We start from the raw sequence: 24,020 nt of genomic DNA, 5'->3' as shown, positions 1-24,020 counted from the left end.
CCACCTACAGTTTCCTGCGGGGGCAGCAGTACTGTACAGATAGCGCACCAAACCTCTGTCTTTGTCTGTGTGCAGGAGGGAGGGTGTGATCTATTTTTCATTTGTTGACTGGGTGTTTGCAGCTTCATCACTGTGAGGATGGAGCAATAGCTTTAGCTCTTATAATGATTATTAGCATTATTATTAGAGGTAACTCAAACAAGTGCACCTCTATCACTGCATCGTTCAGCGTGTGTGTGTGTTTGCTGCCCTGAGTATAAGATCCTCATCTCTCCTCTCTTGATGGTGATACATTATTAAAAGCTGCCCGCCTGAAGCTCCAGTTGATGCCGGGGTTTTTAAAAGATTTTTTTAACTCTTACCTGCCCTGCTGCTGTCACTTCCACTCAACATGCTGCTCATAAACAACACGGTAAACAGCTCGACTCCTGCCTCCCTTCATCCACATCCCTTCCACCTTGTCGCCCCCGCTTCGTGGGATGTTTAGCAGACAGCAGCTGATCTCCAGGCTGCAGGGTGGGGGGCGGGGAGGGACGGGGGGGCAGGATGAGGAGCAACCCTGAACCACTTTTCCAAAAAACTGATGGCGCACTGTGTAAAATGTAAACACGAAGAGAAAATAATGATTTTAAAATATTTATTTTTATGTTTAAAAAAAAAAAAACGTATTTGTTCAGATATAAATGGGGTTTGCAGAAGTAAAAAATGGGAAGGGGTCTCTGCTCTGACTCTGTGGGCAAACAGTCCCAGCAATTAAAACATAGCATTTCTCCAAGTAATATGCAAATAACAGCCACGTATCTGTGGTATGCAATATAACTGAAAGAGTCAGAAAATCAGAAGAAATCTCTGTAAGGGACAAGTCTGTGCAAGCACTTGGATGGCTTTACGTTTGTAACCTGATTCTGCAGCTCACTCAAAAACCAGTAACCCATTCTGGATCTCTTTTCCTTGTTATTTGTTTTATTTGCATAGTAAACTTTTACTTTTGCATGTGTGGATGCAGCAGCACAGTTGACCTCCCTGTGCCCAGGTGCAGGCACCGTTAATGCTAAAGGGTTCTCTGCTATTCAGATGAAGTTTGGTTTAGTTTTTTTCCATAAAATGACTTACTTATTACAGCAAGACATTTTACATACATCACTGCATCTGCATTAAGAGTTTATGTCCAGCCTGTAGCCCAGACCCACTGAAAACATTTATTAGAAAAAAAAATAGAGCAAAGGAGGCAGTGAGATATTATATAGTCAACATTTTGCATCTAGTTGACTAGAAGCATTGACCTTTATGAACTACATTCATCTCCTCAACTTCTAAATGCGTACAGAGACTGCTTTTAAAGAAAACAATCGAGTCCAGTCTTTAACATTTTGTAAAATTCATTTGCTATGAAATATTTGTACTTTATCATAAAAATAGGCTTATTTTTAAGTTAGTGTTCACCTGAGGCAGATCATTTTTAAAATGTATATTATATACATTTATATAATATATATAATGTATATTTATAATACATGCATTCAGTACATTACTTTCTTTTAAGATATATAAAAAAAGAAAGATATATCTTGTAGTCTTGCACTCAACGATCCTAGTGGTCTATCGCACTTGGGGCTTGCTACCCAATCTCGGGTGGGGGTGATGATATCTCCCCCCCGACCTGTCGTCCTGGCTCCCCCTTGCCGTAGCATGTGTGTGCAGTAGGCTTGCTTAGCATGGGGGGGGTCTAGCCTTAGGACCCTTACTGGATACAGAGGCCCCATGCCAGAATCAGTCTTGTCACTCCCACTTCAGAGGCGTGTAGTCTTACCACTACGCTATCCAGCTGCTATCTCAAATATTTACCTGGTGTATCAATATTAACGTGCCAATAACCATAATTAAAATAATCAGTCCTAAAAAGAATGAAACGTGTTGCACAAGCAGTATCACTCTATGCAGTTGAAAGGTTTATTTTCAAAGACCTGACTTAATGCCAACAGAGGAAACTGAACCTTCTTCAAGTATAAACTAAGAATCCGTCCAGAAATTTGATCTCGGAAATCAAGCAGAAAAACACTTTAAAGAAATTTTAACCCGCATTAGATTTTAGATTCGATTTTTGTCCCGAGCCTTTATGCTCTCTCCCTCTTCATCAGTGTTAGGTGTTCCCATCATTCTCTCTGTGTCTGTGCTTTTGTGTTGATTAGATTTGATAAAGTGAGAGGCAGCTAATGCGAGAAAGGGAGCGGGAGTGGCAGTCGCCTCGCGCTGAGCTGACTGATGATGATGATTGACTGCAGGGTAATGGGACACTCTCAGTGCGGTTGGGGATTCCTCCGCTCTTCCTCATCTTTTGTTCGGTCACTCAGGGAGCACAAGCTGTACTTCCTTCGAGTCGTTTCAATCTCAGTTCCGCATTTAGATTGGTTCATCTCGCTCGAGACCGCCGGCAGGCTGTTTTCACGGGTGTGTTGCGATGATAAAGAATGTGTCACGCGCTGACGGCACCCCTTATGGTCACTTATTGCACCGGTCAGCTGCTGAGGACAGCACAAACTCTCTCCTCCAGAGGGCACAGGAAACTGAGATAAGATCGACAGACTGCCTTTAAAGGTGACGGCGAGTTCTGCACAGCTCATGCATCTGCCAGCTGTTGTTATGACTATTGCATGAGGGGATGCCCATGTTTAATAATAGCGTCACTGTCAAATGAAGCCATTCAGGGAGCGATCAGGATTCTGTAGAAGAGAAAATATTGTTGCCTGTACATCTGTCATTTAAACTATAATTACATAAAGGAACAAACTGGGCGTTTATCAGAGCTGAAATGGTTCCCTGTTTGGCTGCAGACGGCTTTATTTCCTACAGCTGGTGCAACTGGCATGATTTCAGCCTCTCTGTCTATTAATCCTGCTCTAATCAGAGGGGAACCAAATTAAAAGACTGTAAGGAGAAGCTACGTACAGCACAGCTGAAATACTAATTTCATTAATCTGCTAAGTACTTTGTTGATTAATCTTTTTTTTGCAAGTAAAGTAATAGTAATTAAAAAAAGATGTTTATGTTGCCAATTTTTCCTTAAAAACACTTCAGGAACCCATATTGTTGGAATTGGTATCAAATGAGACACAACTGAGAGCTGATTTCTAAATATTTTATGAGGAAATAAAAACTAAATTGTGGATTTTGTCAGTTATCTAATCAATTAAAGGACAGAGGAGCTTTGATTTCTACCATATATGCCTGTTTCATCTCTCACGTAGTGCTGACAATCCTTTTCTTAATAATTTTTGCCAATAAATTGATTGCTTGGCCCCCCTGAGCCACATGTGAAGCTGCCAGATTTCTTTTAATAGCTGCACAACACAAACAAAAGCAGGAACATTATCTAAACAGCAAATGTCTTACCCACAGTTACCTGAATAGGTTCAATGCTTTAGTTTTCAAGCAGGACTGCAATAAATAATTTTTATTCTTAGTCAATCTACCGTTTCTTTTAAAATTTTTATTAATTCATCAATTCATTTACCTTTTCATATTATTTAGTTCATGGTCTGTAAACAAAGCAAAGAAAACCAGCTGGAAGAAGGGAATGTGGAGTACCGTATATTCCTTAATAAATTACTTAATTATGCATAAATGATCAGTGTGCTTTATTTGCTAATTAGCGTATGGCTGCTCAACTAATTATCACCATCTATTGCCCATTTTTACAGAGTTGGAAAATGTCCTCGTCTGTGAGTGAGCGCATGCATCAGCCAGTGTGAGGGTGTCTTTGATGGGCGTTTGATGGTAGCGTGTGAGTGAGTGTTTGCACAGAGCCGGGAGGGTACGGCAGGCTGGTGGAGGTGCTCGAGTTACATAATCCCAAACTCCCTCCCGCGCAGTGACAGCGAAGAGGGGGCCAGCTGCCGAAACCCATCTTGTCATCTCCGCTCTCCTTCTCCTCTTCCTCTCCTCTCTCCCGTTTGATCCAGCAATCAGCGCCACCGTCCTCCTGCTTCCTGCTATCATCCACACATCAGCTTCAGGCACTTCAGTCCACCTGTCTGGACCAAACTATCACGGACACGACACCTTTTCCACAGCATTTGTTCTAATTCGGTACCGCAGACATGATTTAAAAAACGGCTCAAACTGTGGTCCAGCAGCATTTTTCGGGCTTCTCGTTGGCGTGCTGGTGTAGTGTCGCGCATACTGATGACACCTCAAACCCGTCGCAGATGCTGTTTTTGTGAAAAACAATCATCCCCCTCCCCACACGCACACATCTTTGATGCTATAACAGGGGAAGCTGAAGCCAAACTGTTGGGGCCATCTGAAACACGTGAATGCTGTGCATATGGCTGCCATGAAACGCTGCCACAGTGCTGTCGATGGCCGCCATTTGGCTCAGCGAGGCCCAGCAGGGAAGGCTGTTGAGTAAAATATGAATGTTTTACAAGCTGGCAGTGACGGGAGGAGGGTGTATGAGCCTGGTGGTTATTTGTTGGCCAACAGGCAGAGGGACTCTCAGCGGGGATCCAGTGCCAGGGAGATGCAGTTGTGATGCTGCTCACTGATGGCTGATGTAGGCTGAAATGTAATATTATTATTACCCATTAGAAGAGTGGGGATCTAGTTTGACATAGGTTGGGTTTTTTTAGAAGTTTAGATCATGTTTAGATCTGCAGCTCAACCTGTTCGGATGGGCTTCCCCTCCTACCCAACACTCCTCCCCCCCACCATAAGTGTAAGGTCGTAAACTCACATCAGGTGGGCGCTGGGATCGAAAAGTGTGATCGTTTTCTTTGCAGTTACGTCATCTTCGCCCCTTGGGGTAACGGTAATCATATTTCCCAGTCATCGTAGACAGCACAGAGAGAGGAGTGGGCTGGAAGATGTCGAGCGGGGGGGCATTAAGGATTCGTGGTTGTCATGACAGCAACCAGAGAGGAGACTGACTCCCTCGCCCACTAACCCCAGCCTAATTGACATGCACCCGCCCACTCAGGCCTCTCCCAGCCTGATCATAGCCTGAGATATCACGTTTTATAGATCAAAGATCAGGAGTCGGCACCCTCGAGAGCGAGGGCGAACCTCCATCTGCGTTTCGCTGCTGTCCTGTTGTTTTATTTCCCGGCTCAAAGATCCGCGTTTGTAGGAGAACAGAACAACCTGTACATCTCTTTACAGTCATCAGCTGCACATCAGACTCCTTTGTGATTTAAGTAAGACAAAGTATTACCACTGCATGTTTAAGTTACATATCGATCCATGGTCCACTAAATTATTAAAGCCTCTTGCTTACAGTACAGTCTACTTAAGCTCACCAAACTCCCAGGGCAGCAGCCCAATGTGCTTTGCAAGGGCGATGATCATTTTTTTTGTGTTTAATGGTTAGAAGGAGACAAAAGAGTTGGAGTATGTACAGCACAGTGTTTTTAAAAAGCAGTTCAAGGATCCTACAAATAGTTTTTCTTCCCTTCTATGCTTTGTTTAAACCCACACTTGTAAGCAGTTGAGCTATAAGTGGCTCTGTCTGACTTTAATGTCCTCAAACTGTGTTGTTTTTTTTTGTTTTGCTCGCTTCCTTCAAATTTTGTGGTCATGTTACACAATGCAGCGCTCTGCTTTTCATCACCAGTAAAATTTTGTATGGATTCCTTTGTGCTGTTTTTCCTGCGGTTATGGAACAATTACACCATTTTTTTCTTTTACATGGCACTGGGATGGTCGCAAAGCTCCGAAGTGAAATATGCAGCCCTCACCCACACTACCTCAGCAACCCCAGAAGCCATAATGAGGCAAATATGAGCAACCCCGTAATAATTCCCTGCTTGTTTAATATTTCGGGCGCTCTGAGTGGGATATTTTTCTCGTCCTTATTGAGGGTAGTGCTGCCTCGCCCCTTTCCGCTCACCCACGCTGGGGTTTCCTGGTCTTTTCCACGCTCCAGAGCTCGACTTCATGGGTGTCATTCAGCGTGAGGGGGTCGTGTTTGCGGCTTGTTATGTAAGAAGAAGAAACTGCTCTATGATAGCTTACACTCTGCTCTCCCAACATACACAACCACTAATAAGATTTTTGGTGGGCAGTAATCACTTAGGCCCTGGTTTGCCAGCGCGCTCTAATACGAGACATATGTATGTCACGCTGTGTAGACTATGAAGCATATGCTCTCTGTAGTCTACCTCGGAACCTCCCGACCACTAAAATAAGCATTTATTATCTCAAATTGGTTTGCAGCAGCACAGATATTTACACGAGGAAGCCGTGAGGGTGAGCCGTGGTAGCCATGACTCTGAGGGAAGCTTCGGGATCCTCTCTGTTTGGAGAAATACCGTGCCGCCTTCGTTGCCAGGAAAACACAGCGATTCCTTTGCCTTTGGATGCCAAGGACGTTCACGTGGTCATTTATATGTAAACAAATGCGTACCTCTGTCTTTGCTCTCTCTCTATCTACCATTTTGTTAAAGATGTGCAGATAAACAAACGCTCTACCCTCTCCTCGTGTGCCTCGGTTGCTGTGTTTCTGCTGGCAGGGTGCCTTTGTTTTGCTCTACAGCAGCGCAGGGGTGGGGACGCATTATGTAATTCGCGGCGTGTGCCTGGGATATAGAGAGGGAGAGAGACGGAGAAGGGTGTGACTATAGTAACACAAACACACAGAGATGATGACATAATCCCTGACCTCCTCTGTGGCCTGCTGGTGTCCTCCCCTCCTCTGAGTATTCCCGGCATTGGACTGTAAATTTGGGAACCACAGAGGAACATCCTCTCTCACTCTCCATTAACATTTGTGCAAAATTACTCCCATCGGTCCTCAAGGACTCCGCTTGCACTCTAATGTCAGAAGCAGGGCATAGAAGTCTTTGTGGGTTTGTTTTTCCATCCAGTTTCCATGGATGGTCTGGGAAGGCACGAACATGCTACAGTAGTGGCCAGGCATCTCTGGTATCGTGTGTTGCATGCAGAATTTTACCTTTTGCTTATAGAAGCCTGCAAAAAAAAAGGAAAATTACTGCAGTATCCAGGAAACAAAACTGTCAAAACAGCTCAGAATATGTTTTGCATAATAGAAAGTGAGGAAAAGAAGAAAGAGCTTCTAATGGTCCATCAGATTTCCTGAAAGTAATGAGTTTGCACTTTCATTTTTCACATGCATTTTTTCTATTGTTGGTTTTAATGAGTAAAATATGTCTGCCTGTTGCTTAAACTTGGAGAAGAAGTCAGAGTTTTGAACATAAATTAGAAATAATGAGTGCTGGACACGTACTTTCATATTCTGTATGCTTCCGGCTGTGGCAGTGACCCTGCAGGAGCAGGAAACCAGAGGATTTAACTCATCTCTTTGCCTCTATTCCACTGTGTATAACCCAGTCACGCCACAACGAGCCAGTCTATATAATTAATATTGATTACAGTACTGCGTCACCTCCCACACATCCATATGGGTCATACAAAAACAGGTTCTTAACCTGCTGGATGTGGGTGATATGCTGTGACATATAGAAGAGCGGAATTGAACACTCTTGTGCCCCCCGAGGGGCGTAAACTGCAGTTAAATATGCAAATTGATCTGTGGGTTAGAGCGCACACTGTGATAATGACAACAAACCCACCTTATAGACTTGTTTGCAAACTTAATCTGTGTATCAAACACCCTCGTACTGCTCTTTTTTTTTCTGTAAGTGGGTGTGCCTGCGTGATTGTGTTTTTGTGTGCGCCCCCCTTCATATGATTACAGTAGTTTCCATAATGGAATAGTGCACTCTCTCTGCTATGGAAGAATGTCTGTTTTTCATTTGAAAGACCTTCATCCTGCTGCAGCCGTGTGGGAAGCATCCCCAGAATCATTAGTTCACTCTGCACTGCCTCGACTGTCGAGCGCGCTGCTCTGTGCTGAAAATGGTTTCTGTTCTTGTGTTGCAGATAAAATCGAGGAGGCACAGAAAGAGCTTAAAGACCCCAAAGGCTCACAGAAAGGTAAGAGATCTCTTATCAAAACTTTGCAATTTCCAGAGAACGGCGAGGAAAGCTTTCTCTTTCATTTTTAATGTAGAATATCTTCTCTTTCACCACCTCAGGGTTTAAAGGGAATTAAATAAGTAATTTAACCTAAAATAAAGCACAAGCAAAAAGCGCAAAATAAATGCAAAATCACTGATGTGGAAAGGAAAGATTATTATATCGGTCACAGCAGTGAGGCACGGCAAGCACATTTCACCCAGAGGAAACCCAAAGTGCTTCAGGGTACACGGGCAAAAACACTGCAAAAAATGATAATAATAAAAGTAAAAACAACAGTGATTTACTGTTATTAAGATGAATAAATCCTGCATTTAAAGAGGCAGACTCATTAAGAGCAGGATATCTTTTACCACAGTAACCTGTGAAAGCATCAGTTCAGATTATAAAAAGAGATTTTTGTGGTAATAAAGTGCTTGAACTCGTGTTTATTGTAAGAGGTACGGCTAATGTTAGAAAGGCCTGCAAACCTGATATTATAAGTAGTGTATTTAAAGGTAAAAAGAGAGCAGAGGTAACTGCCCTTATAAACATCATGTGTGGGGTTTTTATTTTCAGTGAAGACTATTGATGTATTTATCATGTCTTCTGAGCGTGTAAGCAGATATTAGTGGCAGATGTTTATGTGGTTGCACAAAAATGTCCCATTTAAATTTTAAGGTTTTCTTTAAAAGCAATTAGATATTTAACTACCAAGACAGTACTGTGCTGCAGTTCCATCTTCCCCTGTAGAGCTGTTGATGCTGCCAGGTTGGTGTGAACTTGTCATTTCTACCTGGTCTCCAGTGAAATGTGTGATTTACACTTCTGCAGTGAATCTATGTAGAGCCACGACGTAGCCTTTCACAGGTGTGTGATGCTGTTGCCAAACTCAACCCCTAACCCGCGATGGGCTGCCAGCGATCTGGGTGCATGGAGTTTATTTATTTTTTGTTCATGATCCAATCATAATCATTTAATAATGCTGCAGTTAAACTGAAAAATCTGTCTCCTCAAAGATGAATTGGAGAATTGCGTCGTCTACTAATCAGAAGATCAGGGTTTGATCCACAGCTCCTCTAGCCCTCTGTGTTGATTTTGTCTGGGCTAAGATGGTGTTAGAGCGTGTACGTAAAGGGTAAAAAGGGCTCAATGGCAAAAAAGAGTGTGCTGTGTGCGCCTAAGACGACTTTAAGTGCTCAGTAAGAGTAGAAAAGCACTACATAAGAACCAGTCCATTTACAATTTAATGTTTCCTTTGTTTTGAGCTGTGTGCATAAATTCTCAGTAATCTTTCCATTTTGCCCTGACTGAACACATGAACAGTCTCTTTGATAAGTGGACTGTTGTGTAACTACATTGAAATAGAAAAGCCAGTTTGACTAAGCCGTGCCTGAGAATCAGCCTGCTGTGCATTGTCCTTTTAATGACACTCAACCTTTGATTGAATCATCCACTGTAAATGGGATTGGGTGATGATTCTAAACAGGGTATAAATATCTCAGACCACCTCTTAAAGTACAGCAGGTAGTTTTATCACTGCCAGCAAGTCAAAGGGTAATCCCTTTGGCAACCTGCCTTATGAAGAAGTATGTCAATTGCCCTCGGTCTAGATAACTAAAGGATTGCCTTTATTTTACATTAAATATATTATTTTAATGCAGTTAGAGGAACAAAAGAGTGTTTAGAAATGAGGAGAAGGTTAACAAAAAGGGCTTCTTTTATCTCAGTGACTGTTAATGATGGAAAACTTGTGGTGAAGTCATGTCCCTATTTTGAAAACTGGTTTGTGTAGCTTGGATGAATAAATATCGCCTTTCCCATGTCTTTTAGCTACAGTTTGTACAAAGATTCTTTTTAAGCATCAATTAAAAAAGGTTATTTTAAAAAAAATCACAGGGTTTGTTCAGAAGACCTTGTTATATTGATTGCATGGCAGTTTTAAAGCCTCTCTAGTTGCATGTTTGCGTGGAGAATGGATTTACTTATGTAAAGGGAAGCCCTTGAAAGAACCCTGAAGTCATCTTGGGAAATACCTACGCAGGCCAGGAAACTGTGACACTGCTACTCTTGCACAACATGCCCATGAAAACACTTGGCTCAGTCATTATTACGGGACACCACGGCATGGGTGGGCCCTTTTTAAAACAGTGCACCTATTATTATAAGAATGAGGCTCAGTAAACATGCAGATGTAGTTTGTTACACGCTAGTTATTTGTACCATTTTCTGATCAGCCGAGCCTTCATAGGTCAACATTTCTTATCAACAAGGGCAAGAAATGACTGTTACTTGCATAATAAAGCGTGGGTCTCCATGGTATTAGTCACACAGCTAACGAGTGCGAGGGCGAAGTATCTTCACTGTAGTATACGTCTATCATTATCTAATTAAAACAAATTATCGATAAGCTGATGGAAAACAAAGTAGGCTGCAGAGAAAGCTTTCACAACTGGAATGTTGACGTTGTAGCTCTCAAAAAGCAGTTTAATACGTTTTTTTATATAACAACCACAAATGTTATGTATTCGTTTTACAGTTGAATTAAAGAGATAACACAGCTTATAAAGTACGGAATTAATAGTAAATGTAGTGAAGTTATTTAAATAGTGGGAAATAAAGCAAAAACAGAACAATCAGTAATTTTCATAGACTGTAGTAATTTAAACAGTTTAGAAAAAGAGGAGGACTGATCGAGTTAGTGGAGATGACATACCTGTGGAGTTATGGAGCTGCAGGAGGATTAGTTAGTTAGTTCACTTTATTAAAGAAGTGTACTGGTCCAGATTTTCATAAACGAGGGTGATGTGGAAGTGGGATCACATCAGTGGTCGGCTCTGAGTCTTTTCTTTTGTAATCACTGATTAGTTGAAACTTTCTAAAAGACAAAATCAGCTGCTGTTAGTTCAGACAATGGTATTTTCCCGTTGTTTTCTTTAATGTGCTTAACTGTTAATGCAGATATAATTACATATGTTTAAATGTAAAAATTAAAGACCCACTTCTTAGTTTTATTGTTTCCAGGTGGAAGATGGTGCTGGTATTTATATTATTGTCATATTGAGATCAAAGTGTGTTTCAAACAGAAGCACTGCAGCGTGTGAGCTGTTGATCTTTTTCTTTTCTTGTGTGTATTTTTTTTAGTTAAATGTAACAAGAAGAGACCAAGTTAGTTAGTTATACGAAAAATATGATTTTCAAAATGGCATTAGAGTTATTTCCTGTGTCTAATAGAGATTACATTTAAACTCATTTTATAAACCAAGGTTGTCAGCAGTAGAAGTTCATTTTTTCATAATGTCGTTTGTGCTAACTCTTTGTGGTAGCACTGGAAGAGAGGAGGAGAAGGAGATGGTTATTATACCACCTTAATTATTGTTGTCTCTGTCTCCACAGGGCTATCTGACAGCAGTCGAAGAAATGCGGACAGCATAAAGGGTCTTAAGAGGAAGAAGGTTGTTGCAGAGAATCAGCTAAAGAAAATTCCAAAATCTCCAGTGAAGAAGCCCCTGCAGTCAAAAACATCCGAATCTGCTCTCCGAGGATCTTCATCCAAGGAAACTACGCATTCTTGCTCCTCATCCTCCAACAGTCCTTCCCACAATCTTTCAACATCGCCCAGTGGAGAAAGTGACCAAAAGTATGCTCAACCAGTTGCAGCGTCCCCTGACAAGGGGTCATTTTCTGCTGAGGCTGAAAGGCTGAAGCAGGAAAAATCATCTTCTAGGCCACCATCGCTTGAGCCCACAGCTGGTGAGGAGGACACTCTGACTACTGCTAAAGGGACTCTAAAGCCTAAAGAAAGCAAAAGCCAAGACTCCAGCTTTGAGGGAGATCCTTACGCCAACAGCGCTCCACTTGATGTCCTACTTAAGGCCATGGAGCCTGATTTTAGCACACTGGCTGAGAGGAAAGCCTCGATGCAGGTCACAGCCATTGGTAAAGCCAGTGGTGAAATCACAACAATGCCAGGTGTCAATGTTGGTCTCCAGACCCAACCTTCCCATATGCAGACCTACTATATTGACAAACAGGGCAATGTCATTGGCATTGCAGCGCCAATACAGGGAAATCTACAAACAGCTCCACAGGGTACCGCTCCCCTTGCTACACCGCATTTTATGCCCGTTGCTTCCAATCCAGAAAATCCTAGCTTGCACATAAACTTTAATGCAGGACCATCTACTATAACTCATGCTCCGGTTCCCTCTGGCTCAAGTGCTTTGCCACAAAGCCAACCACCAGTTGTGCACACATGCCAGTCCCTCTCAGCCAGTGTTCCCAGCAGTATTCAGGTCCCAGTTACACCAGGCAGCAACCAAGTTCAGATGACCACTGTAATGACCTTTGGTGCTGAACAGGTTTCCAAGGATCAAAAGCCTAAAAAACCAGGAAAGTACGTTTGTGAATACTGCAACCGGGCATGTGCAAAACCCAGTGTGCTGCTCAAACACATCAGGTCTCACACAGGAGAAAGGCCATATCCCTGTGTTACTTGTGGCTTCTCATTCAAAACCAAGAGCAACTTATACAAGCACAAGAAATCACATGCTCATGCCATAAAACTGGGTCTCATCGCACGCTCTGAATCTGGAGGCGGCTCGCTATCTCAAGAGTCTGACAAAACCGCAGGAACACATTCAGAGGCGGAGGAGAGTGGAGACAGCGATGAGGAAGGTAGCACTGCCGACTTAGACCCCGACTCATCACAGAGCAGCGTGGCTGCTTTGTCTGAAAACAGTTTACAGAGTGCAGGTGGAACACAAGCCAACCATGGGGAAGTGGACTCATCAGGTGTTTCTGACTCAGTCAAATCATCCCCAGCTCAGAGAGCTCACGAGCCTAAAGTAACAGCGGCACTCCCAAAAGTTGTTGTGTACCCAGTTAATGTCTCCCCTCTGAGGGCGGATAGTCCAAGAGTTACAGGTGCAGCACCTGAGCAAGCTGCTGCACAACGACAACGAGACTTCCAGACTGCCAGTCTGAGATCGAATATCACAGTCTTTGACAAGACTCTTTGTCACTCTTTGTCATCTCTGAAAGGGGTGGATGGTGCAAATCCCTTACTAGAGACTGTCAGTGAAGATGAAGACCAACACTGCAAGTCTCCACTGTTAAGTGGGCATGCTCAGCTTCAGCGGCAACAAGCAACAGACTTTTCTCAGCAGCAACAGCCTAAGTGTCTACTTAGTCCACGTAGTTTGGGAAGCACTGATTCAGGTTACTTCTCACGTTCTGAAAGTGCTGATCAGGCCATGAGTCCACCCAGTCCATTTGTAAAGATAACTCCACCAGTAGATGTTGATATTGCCAAGAACACTCTTCCTACTGTCCCTCCTGTGGTTGCCCCAGTCATGCATGTAGCACATGAGCAGAGACCAAGGGCGATAGACGGACAAATGCGTCCGCGATTAGAAGCCAGTGCACGCTCTTTAGAAGAACGAATTACAAAGTTGATATCTGATAATGAGATAGTAGTTGACAACAAGCAGCTGGACAGTGTAAAGCCAAGGAGGACCTCTCTTTCAAGGAGAGGTAGCATAGACTCCCCGAAGTCCTACATATTTAAAGACTCTTTTCAGTTTGATCTTAAACCAATGGGAAGAAGGTCAAGTTCCAGCTCAGACATCCCCAAGTCTCCATTCACTCCCACAGATAAATCAAAGCCAGTATTTCTTCTTTCTGTGCCCCCCCAGTACCCACCGATGGATTGTTTGCCAATAACAAGGAGCAACTCTATGCCTACTACACCAGGACACACTGCTCTTCCCCTTAATGTTGCTCCTGTCCCCCATCCTTTGCGCAGCAGCCAGTCATGTGATGACAAAATTAGTGCACTAAATGACGATGTATTTTCATCAGCTCCATCAACCCCAAATCCTGCAATGCATTCTCGTACCTTGGTCAGACAAATAGCAGTAGAGGACTTTTCCCACAATGACAGACATGGCCTCCCCTCTGTTCGCTCCATGGATGAGGGCTATATCGGACAAAGCAATTCTGCAGAGCACATGCAAAGAAGCAGGTCTTTTGAACACAGTCAGGAAAGAAACAGAAAACCTCAGCAGACTAAAGGCACGATGTATGAGTGTGAAACGTGTCGTAACCGGTACAGAAAGTTAGAGAACTTTGAAACTCACAAGAAATTCTACTGCTCTGAACTTCATGGTCCAAAAAACAAACCAATGGCTGCCAAAGAAACTGACCAAGATGTTTTTCATGTTAATTTACAGCAGCCCATAGCAGGAGCAACCACAACTGGGCCAGGGGTACTTGATCAACAGACATCATTCAGGAAGAGGAGGAAAATGAAAAGTGTTGGTGATGAGGATGATCAGTCTCCAACTGATACTAGTGCACCTTGCTCTGTTAGTTTTGAGCTACCAGCAGTTCTGGCAAACAGGAATTTTCCTCAGCATGCTGTAATAGTAGATATACAACCCAAAATCAACCAGCCAAAGCTACCTCAGATACAGCTTGTAGCAAGAGGCATTAATTCTCCAGATTCCAGACTGTCGCCAATACGAGAGACCCAGATCAGTACCCCTGCTAAAGGAGACTTGCAAAGGCAAGGCAGCGGCACTTCAGTCATCAGACACACCAACTCTCTCAGCAGACCCAATTCCTTTGAGACAGAGTCTATTGACAGGATCTCTCCTGTTGATAGCATGGAGAAGGATCTGAACAAACCCAAATCAGATGTGACATCTGGTGTCTTAACTGATGGTTACCATGAAACCATATCAAAACCTAAGAGCACAGATTATGGAAAACAAAGAAAGGAGCAGTGCACTGATAGGACAGTGGCACCAGTTGGTGAACACTCTACTCCTATCCATCAGTCTCGCCTTGTTCGTCAAAATAACATTCAAGTTCCTGAGATTTTAGTCACAGTGGAACCGGACAGAGAACATGAAACACAGACTGCTGAACCAGCAGATAAACCTGCAGATCAGTTCAGCTGGCCTCAGAGAAGTGAGAGTTTGTCAAAGCTGCCAGCAGAGAAACTTCCCCCTAAGAAGAAAAGAATTCGTCTGGCTCAAATGGATCATTCATCGGGTGAATCCAGTTTTGAATCGAGCCTCTCACGAAGCCTCAGCAGGGACAGCAGTCTTTCTCGTGGCTCCAGCATCTCAGCCTCTTTTGACAGAGATGAGCCATCTAGATCGGAGAGTCCTTCTCGAGGAGAGTGCGTTGGTAAAATTCCAGAGACTCAGTGTTTGCCAACAGCTTTCAACACCCTTGGCGTGCCTGGAATGATGAGGCGTGCCGCATCTGAACAGATCACATGTACTCAACCGTCTGTGGAGATTTCATGCGACTACCGCAGCAAATCCTTTGACTGTGGCAATGTATCTCCGAGTAGATCTCTGTCACCTGCTGGACAACCAAAAAGTGGACAACTCTCCCAGCTTTCCCAGGTGCCACTAATTGAAAGGAGACGGGGGCCATTAGTTCGGCAGATGTCTTTAAAAATTGGACCTGAAAGTCAGCAACCTGTTAGGAAAGCTGCCGCCCCTTTAGATAAACCTCTCATTGGAAACGTTAGCTCTTTCACTCAGAACAGACCCCAGCAGATTCACATTACTAGCAGGCGCACAGTGCCTCAGCCCTTTGTCCTGCACACAGAAGAACCACCACTGCAAAAGAATGAGCAAATGGTGCAAAGCATTAATTTGGGTAGCCCAACTCAGCAGCCTCAAATCCATGGCCTTCCACATCCTTGGCACCAAACATCAAGGGTTCAAATTTGCCAAAAGATACAACAACCACTAAACCAGATCTTGGTTTGTCGAGAGAACATCCAAAACAAACCAGCTGACACAGAAGAAAAAAAACATTTTGTGCCCAAATACCAACTACAGTGTCCAGCTCTGAGAACAGGCCAAACCTTTTCCTTCTCTGGCACACAGGGAGCTCAGATAGCCCTGCCAGTTTTAACAATACCAATTGCCAATCCGATTTTGAGCATTTCAAAATCATCTGATGTAATCCAAAATGTGTATGTGGCTCAAGCCAGTCAACAGGCTGCAGACATTAAAACACAGACGGTTGTTTTGTCGGGTGAACAGCAAAGAGAATCATTTGATCAAACCCAAGGAAGTGCTATACCGCTGCCACAGATCTTAATAACTCACGAGCAGATCCACCCTGCTCACTCTGTGCCCAATAAAAATAGCCTGTCGTCGACTCCCAGTGTGGAAAGTGATTTTCGTGTTGCAACAACTGCAAAGAAAGATAGGACTCAAGCTCAGACAGGAGGCCCTCATAACCACACTGTAGAACAAACTCCTTCTCTTGGGTCTTTACATTGCACGCAGAAACTGGCATCAGTAACACTATGCCCGCAGCAGGAACCCACTGCATCAAGCAAACGAATGTTGTCACCTGCAAACAGCTTGGACATCTACATGGAAAAGCACCAAAAACGAGCTAAAGATGAGCATGGTGTGGCCTGCCTCACCGATGGACGATCAGTCAATTATCTTAATTCCAAGATGTCAGAGGTGACCCGACAACGGAAGCTGACACTAGTTAGGCAGGTGTGCACAACTGAACCAGTGGACAGTCCCATTGAGACCGAGGCCCCACCTCTGCCCCAGGTTAAGTCAGATGGGGAGAAGGACTCAGAGGCTACTGATGATGTTAAACCTATGTCACCTGATGGTGCTGGGATAGAAAAAGATACAATAACTGTTATTCATGAAGAGACAGGCCCTATCCTGAATACTACACTTGGTAGTCAGGGTACCTCCATCCCAGCCAACAACAATCTGAAGCCTCAAGAAAAAGCTGAGGAACAGAGGTGGACTCCAGCCAAATCCCCAATTAGGCCCTCCAGTTTCCACGGTGGTCAAGTGAAATTGACCACATCTGTGTCTGTGGTTAACACAAAAGACAGCCACCGCCTGTCTTTCCCCAGCCTGAAGACGACCACCACTTTCACATGGTGTTTCTTGATGAAAAGGAAACCTCTCCATGTTCAACAGACCGACCTGAAGACTTCAGCATACGCTACCTGGACAGCCAAACCCAACAACCCTAACCCACTGGGGTTGCCTACCAAGGTGGTCATGTCTTTGTTTGACTCCAAGCAGAGCTCCAAGAAAATACACTACACATCAGCCATAAAAACAAGTGGGAAATCGGACATCTTGTCTTACTCAGGCAAGCTGAAGGATGTCATGCCCAGGGTAAGAATAACTTTCTGCAAAGTCTGAAAGATCATAATGTTGTAATGATGACTTGTTTCTTGAGTAACATCCAAAAATATCATCTTTTTCCTGCAGTTGCCAGTAACCCAAAAGTCTGTATCAGTTGAAACCAAAAGTAAAGTGCAGCCAGAAACGCAAGCCAGCAACGATTCAGACAAGGACTTGGCCACTACAACAGAACCGAGGCGAATCAAAATATTTGATGGCGGGTATGAAACGAACAATCTGATTATATTCCAAATGTTGGAAACATTATGTTAGATTTTGTGCCTCATGGTTACATTTCAAACCCACAGGTACAAATCTAACGAGGAGTATGTTTATGTACGTGGCCGTGGGCGAGGTAAATACATCTGTGAGGAATGTGGGATTCGCTGCAAGAAGCCGAGCATGCTGCGCAAACACATCCGTACTCACTCTGATGTCCGGCCGTACCATTGTGTCCACTGCAATTTCTCCTTTAAGACAAAAGGTGAGTGTTAAAGCCATGTGATTATAATTTGTACAATGCAGTTAAATAAGTCCCTTTTAAATGCAGTATATGCATGTATGATTTTTCATTTGCCTTGTCTTTTGATAATTAGTGCAGCCTCGTATAAACAGCAACAAATGTAGTTCTGTTAATGTCTTTGAAAGTTCTAGCTCTTTCTCACGCCTGATTTTGCAATATCAAACTCCGTATCTGTAACACACTGGAACTGAAAGAATTTACTCCTTCCTTTTACAAGCTGTGAAATTAAAAATGTTATTCCACCATCTCTTAAACCAAGACAGTATGATTCACCATTCTTTATCGAACTTGCCTACCCACGCGACACTGCAGAACAGTACTTGGTGTCAGCAACCCACGTTCATTTAAAAATGTCTTTATCAGTTACTCACCCTTTACATAGAGCTTTCCCAAAGACCGCATACTCTTACATAAACTCCTTCTGTGCTATTGTTCAAGCTCTACCCACCCATAAGACCTCATTGCCTCCTTTTTTGTTACAGGCAATCTGACCAAGCACATGAAATCCAAGGCCCACAGTAAGAAGTGCATGGAGATGGGGGTGCCTGACGGTCTAATTGACGATCAGGATGCTGAGGACTCTGGTACGGTGCTTTGCTGCTCGGGGTTTTCCTTGAGGGAATTGCGGAAGGATCATTATTTGCACAAAAGCCATGACTTCTATAAGATGAACAATTTGTCTGTAAAATCTGAGTTTTGTGTTACTACATACAGTTGCATATATAATAGTGACTTAATTCAGATTTACTTATACAGTCAGCTTTGATTTCTAACAGCAGGATTGCCCTTCTTTTAATAGTTTAATGGCATGAAACATAAAACATGGAGTGTCCCTGCTTGTGCTCTGTTGCTGTCGATCAATGGCTTTGCCACGGTCTAATTAGAAATTCTAAATGCAGCTTCTTCCTCTTAACTCAAAGCGCATGTGGGCGACATGCACAGCGTTTAGAAAGAGGAAATTGCTGCATCTAATTTTAGAAAAAAAAGAGAGGGAGAGAGAGGCTGCCTGAAAACATTCTGTGGTCCAAGTCTCTAACAGCTTATTTGTTTTTCCTCCTCTGCCTGTGATGGAGCTCAGGGGCGTATGGTGGTGTAGGGTGTGAAACACTGCAGCAGCAGCAGCACAAAACATCCATGAGTAGCGGGATTTTCAGTGCTGGTTTTTCTCACTTTAAGAAAGAAATCTTGGACCATAATGGAAGTTATTTAGTGAATGAGTCTGTTTTTTTCTAGCTTTGACTGTATGTGCAGCAGAATTCAATTTTTCTTCTCACGTATTTCCTCTGCAGGAGACCGCAGTCAGGTGAGCAGTGCTGACCGCCAAGATTCAGATGGCGATGACTCCGATGGTCCTGATGATGAGGAGAATGATGACAACGAGGAGGAAGAGGAGGACAGCCAGGCAGAGTCGGGACTCTCTACCAATCCTTCTGTGTCTGCAAGCCCGCAGCACATCTCTTCCAAAGAGGCTGACATCCCTCCTAGCGCGCTCCTAGCCCAGATGTCGATCAGCTCTATCTCCCTCCCTCTGTCCCAGCCTCCAGTTCCTGAATCCCACACAACATACTCTGAATCTGTCCCCATGATGAGCCCCGTGTTCCCGAGCAAACATTCGGGGTCCTGCTGCAGTCCAATGCCTTTCCTTACCTCTCCTCCACCTGTTGCCACCACATCAGAGTCCTACACGTCAGACACAGAGTCGGTGCACATGATGAGCCCAGTGTCACCCTGCAGGCAGATGTCCATCGACTACCCAGACTTTGATGTGCCCCCTAGTCCCCCAGTGCAAGGCAAGGGCTCCAAAATAGGCCAGGTGAGACCCTTATTTTCTCACTGTGTCCCCCTCCACCCCTCCCTGTCTGCTTCCTTTCTTTCCTATCCATACCCTTACTTTGACTCCTGCATGCAAGGCACTTCCACAAAACTCCTCTGAATTCTCTGAGCAAAGGTGAATAAACCTATAGGTTTACTGGACTCATCCAGATATCTTGTAAACTTGGGTTTTGCCAAAATAATGTCAAGAAGTAACAATATTTTTTTCCCTTTCACAGGACACCTCCGCGTCTCCTGCTGTGGCAAGCAGTGAGTCAAGTATACCAGTGGACCGGGGCACACAGACTTCCTCCTTTGGTTCTCAAGTTCCTTCACACTTCCCCCTACAGGGTATATCTCAAACACTGGGAGCAGAGACCCAGACACACCTGTTCAGTCACCTGCCCCTGCACTCCCAGCAGCCGTCTCGCTCCTCTTACAGTATGGTCCCAGTTGGGGGGATCCAGCTGGTCCCTGCTGGCCTGGCAGCTTATTCTACCTTCGTGCCAATCCAGGCGGGCCCCGTCCAGCTCACCATCCCAGCTTTGAGCGTCATTCATCGAAACACGAGCCCGTTACCAGCTCCCAACACTCCACCCCAAACGGAGAGCTTGCCAACTCAGCCACTTGTGGTCCAGGAACCAATCAGCAGTGTTGTACCCTGCTTCCCTCTAGGGCAGGTTACTGGCCTGCAGGCTCAAACAATCCAGCCAGTGGGTCTGGAAACACTTAACCTCATGGGACTGACCAACACAGGCCTGGCATCCACACAGCTGCTGCCCCAGCAAGGCCTCACCCTCAATGCTGCCCTTGGAGTGCAGGTTTTAGCTGCCAACCCCACCTCCCAAAGCAGCACTGGCCCACAGACACACGTCCCAGGCCTGCAAATAGTAAATATTGCCCTGCCTGCCATCATTCCTTCGCTCAGCCCTCTGTCCACCCTCAGTCCCCTCCCCGGGTTCTCTGAGAGGCAGGGAAGCCCTGAAGCGCCGGGAACACAGCCACCTCATGGTGAACACAGGCTTGGTTCACCACCCGCCCCTTTGAAGGTCAGCTCCTCTTCAGAACTGACCTCAGGCAGCAGGGCTAGCCCCGGAGTTAACAGTGGAGCAGAGCTCACACAGACTGTGGCGAGGGATGAACGGGAAAAATCCCCACAGCAGAATCCGTCACCAGCTCCAGAGAGTCAAGCAAGCAGCCCCAAACAGCCTGCAGCTGAAGGAGCTGGTGATCCTGCACCTCTACGACCGCCACCAGTGACCAGCTGGCAGAAGGTAGTTGAAGACTATAACGAGGCCTCCAGTGACGATGAAGACCGACTGGTCATTGCCACCTGAAACCCTCAAGTGGAACACTTCTTCTTCTCCTTTTGTAATTCTTGTCACTTTGTAAGACTGAAAACACTTTTCAGGGGTTTGTTTCTCAGCAAATCACCTTTCAAAGCACAGATGCTGACATTCATATTGTACGTGCAATCATATGACAGTTATAATGATGATGACCAATCATTTAATTTTTTTTTTCCCAATTGTCAGCTCCAGACAGTTTCTTTTTCTTTTTTTTTTTGTACATGTTGTATAGACAATTGTGCCTTTATGGAGTTTCTTGTTTAGGAATCTGTACATAATTCCTTATAAATTCAGTCAATGCTTGTGTTTAATTAAAAATAAAATAAAAAAGAACCATAATAATGGATGATATCAATTTTATTCTGGAGGATTCGTCATTCGTAAATTTATGGAATTATAAATGTTGTACTTGTATATGTACATTTCTATGGATGATCGGGCAATGTTTCTGTGTACAGATGTTGTGTTCAACTATTTATTATAATCCATCTAGTGCCCATTATGATCCATAAGTCCATAGGTATGTGCATTATGGTAGCTTTACATTGCTGTATCAATATTCTTAACTGTATCAGTAAAAAAATTTGTTTATAAACCTTTAAACTGTCTTATACTTGATTGATTAAACACTTACTGCATTAAAAAAGAGGCTATTCATCCCTCTGAACACCTGCAAACCTCACTCATTTCCAACAGTAAACATCAGTTTACAGGCTGTGCTTTTATATACTGGAAATTGATGGAAATGAGCCAAGAAAACGCACTCCTGTCATTAAATGTAGACTTTAGTTTGCTTCTCCTCTAATAAAAGCTACTTTCATCACAGCAGGTAGCTCCACATGTTTGATTTGGCAGATTTATTTATTTATTTATTTAACACCTGATCCCACCCCAGAGGAATTTGGAGCTTTCACGTGTTGGGCAAATGTGTAAACCACTACACTATGGATGTATACTTAATGAAGCCACATCAGAAATGCTCCAGTTAGTGAAAAATGGATCTTAACGTACACTTTACACTTCATGTTACCCTCATCTTACGGGTTAATCAGTTACATGAATTATTATTGGTCTTCTCAGACTTGTAATCTTGCTTACTAGAGCAAGATTGTCATTAGACAATTTTTGTGTCAGACTTGGGAATCGGTTACAGGTGGAGTGTTTCAGTCTAACAATAAATATATCAATTACATTTCCTGGAAATACTTTAAAGCTTACGTTTTAAAACAACTGGATTTGCAATGATAAGCTTGGTTTTTAGGGTTTTTCAACTTTATGTTAAAACTCGGAAAGTTTTACCGACCACAAAAAGGGAAAAGATCTGAAAGATGAATTAATGAGTAAATTGTTTGTTACAACTGCAAATAAAATAACCCACTCACCCAAAAGGATTTCATTACGAAATGAACACATTATATGCATGTCATTAATATCTGGTGTCCCTAAGCAATTACATCAAACTGCCATGTAAAGCACACATATTAATCTTAATAGTTTAAACCATGAAAATATGCTCTGCAGAGCCAAAATTGGAGCTTCTTACATTACAAGTAGGTGATTATGTTTGTTTTCAGTGTTCAGACTTTAGTTTCTTACCTCTCACAATGATTATGTTGCACACGTTTGCTTCAGCACTGATGTTCTGTGTTCTAACCTTTGCATAGACCTGAGCAGAATGAAAATCAGCATGCTCACTGGGCTGTGTTAAATGATGAAAAAATACTGCAACAATCTTGAACCATAGTTCAATCTTTTTTTTCTTTTCTTTTTTAAATGTATCACTTACTATAATGGGTGACGTGCAATCGTTTAATGATAAACATTCCCTAAATATTGCAATTTGCTGATTTTAATGAGAAGAATTTGATCTAAACTTCGAACTAATTATATTTTATACAAATAAAAAAAGTGATGATATGGAGAGCTCAAACATGGCAATCTGGCCTCAGTGAGGGAAACCTCCCTGTCGTCTTAAGAGGTTTTCAGTGATAACCTCCTTGTTCTTCACCATTCAGAAAGGTGACTCATCCATCCACACTGAAGACTAATCCTCCCACCCCTCCTCCCTCAGGGCTGGCTGAAACCTGTGGGTGAAGCTATAGCAAAGCAAACAGAGACCCCTAGAGGTCAAGATCTGCTACACTGATGAAGCGAAGAGCCAAAACAGAACAGAGAAGAAAACCTGGGCTGTTTCTAAAGGCTTGAGCACACCATGCATGATTTAAACTTGAGTGTTTTTAAATTTTTAATCCAAACCTTACAAATCTGCAGCTCTCCTGCTTTGTTTCTTTCCTGGACAAACTTGTATCCCAGCCAGTGGAAACTCTCGAGGCCAGTTTCTGAGTAGGGGCATCAGAGCACGACAGGATACTTTACCTAAGACTTTTCCCACTAAGGGCATGCACACACATGCAAACAAGACCAATTTTCCACTGCTGCCCAAAGCAAAGTGTGTCTGAAAATGAAGTACCCCTCGGTTTCCACGGTTTATTACAACTGGTGGAGGGAAACCATCAGATTAAGGAGCTGCTAGGGAATCTGCTCCAACTTGTGATCGCAAGGGGTGACGCAAGACAACAGACAATCACAAAATCCTCCACATGCTACAAACATTACTTTCATATGTGGAATTCGACTACAATTAATCTGTAAATAGGACACTCCATGTGGCCCATGCTTATCAGCTGAGATGTTTAATCTCCGGCAAAAATCATGACCAAAGGGACCCCAGAAAAAGCTGTTTGCATCGGTTATGTAATGCTCAACGTATTGTTTCAGGCAAACAATGCTGTGAAGAACAGAGAATGACTCACATTAAACTCACTTCTTTTTTCCAGCTCATGAACAAGCAGACAAACATTTTGATCTGCAGCAGTGCAGATTATACAGAGAGTGGACGACACAAGTCCCCATACGAACACATGCTTGCTTCTTAAGATTAATGCTGGAATATCTTATTAGAAGCTGTGATTAAGTGGATTCACAGCGGACAATAGTTTGTACTGTTTCACAGGCTTAGATGTTGATATGTGTATTGAAGTAGGAAATGAAGGAAGTACAAATTGCATAGGTGTAATCGGGTGCATACTTCACTTAAGCTTGCTTTGAGTTCATTTTCCCGTCATGAAACAATACGTGAGAAAGTTTTTCCACTAAAAATTA

At 43.4% G+C, this 24,020-nt stretch overlaps 1 protein-coding gene and 1 long non-coding RNA gene across 12 annotated transcripts in view; one reads left to right on the top strand and one right to left on the bottom strand.

Annotated features, from left to right (window-relative positions):
• hivep1 (HIVEP zinc finger 1) overlaps positions 1-21,504 on the top strand; it is a 67,558-nt gene extending 46,054 nt beyond the window's left edge. For all 6 annotated transcript variants that reach the window (XM_005452777.4, XM_025902611.1, XM_013272566.3 and 3 more), the window contains 7 exons: positions 7,897-7,950; positions 11,368-17,165; positions 17,262-17,395; positions 17,483-17,658; positions 18,180-18,281; positions 18,987-19,510; positions 19,749-21,504. In XM_005452777.4, coding sequence (XP_005452834.1) covers positions 7,897-7,950; positions 11,368-17,165; positions 17,262-17,395; positions 17,483-17,658; positions 18,180-18,281; positions 18,987-19,510; positions 19,749-20,846 — 7,886 coding nt within the window. In that variant the 3' untranslated portion in view covers positions 20,847-21,504. The remainder of the gene's footprint in view (positions 1-7,896; positions 7,951-11,367; positions 17,166-17,261; positions 17,396-17,482; positions 17,659-18,179; positions 18,282-18,986; positions 19,511-19,748) is intronic.
• The window catches only part of LOC102075754 (uncharacterized), a 103,715-nt gene continuing 83,395 nt past the window's right edge, over positions 3,701-24,020 (bottom strand). For 2 of the 6 annotated variants that reach the window (XR_003216063.1, XR_003216065.1), the window contains 3 exons: positions 22,455-22,524; positions 10,688-10,849; positions 3,701-6,963 (listed from right to left, as the gene is read on the bottom strand). This is a non-coding gene — a long non-coding RNA (uncharacterized LOC102075754). The remainder of the gene's footprint in view (positions 6,964-10,687; positions 10,850-22,454; positions 22,525-24,020) is intronic. The other 4 variants (XR_003216064.1, XR_266291.4, XR_003216067.1 and 1 more) reach the window with 3 other exon arrangements.

The sequence above is a fragment of the Oreochromis niloticus genome, linkage group LG22 (assembly GCF_001858045.2).
Source record: "Oreochromis niloticus isolate F11D_XX linkage group LG22, O_niloticus_UMD_NMBU, whole genome shotgun sequence".
NCBI lineage: Eukaryota > Metazoa > Chordata > Actinopteri > Cichliformes > Cichlidae > Oreochromis > Oreochromis niloticus.
Note: the sequence above shows the minus strand (reverse complement) of the source record. Positions and strands in the feature narration are given on the sequence as shown.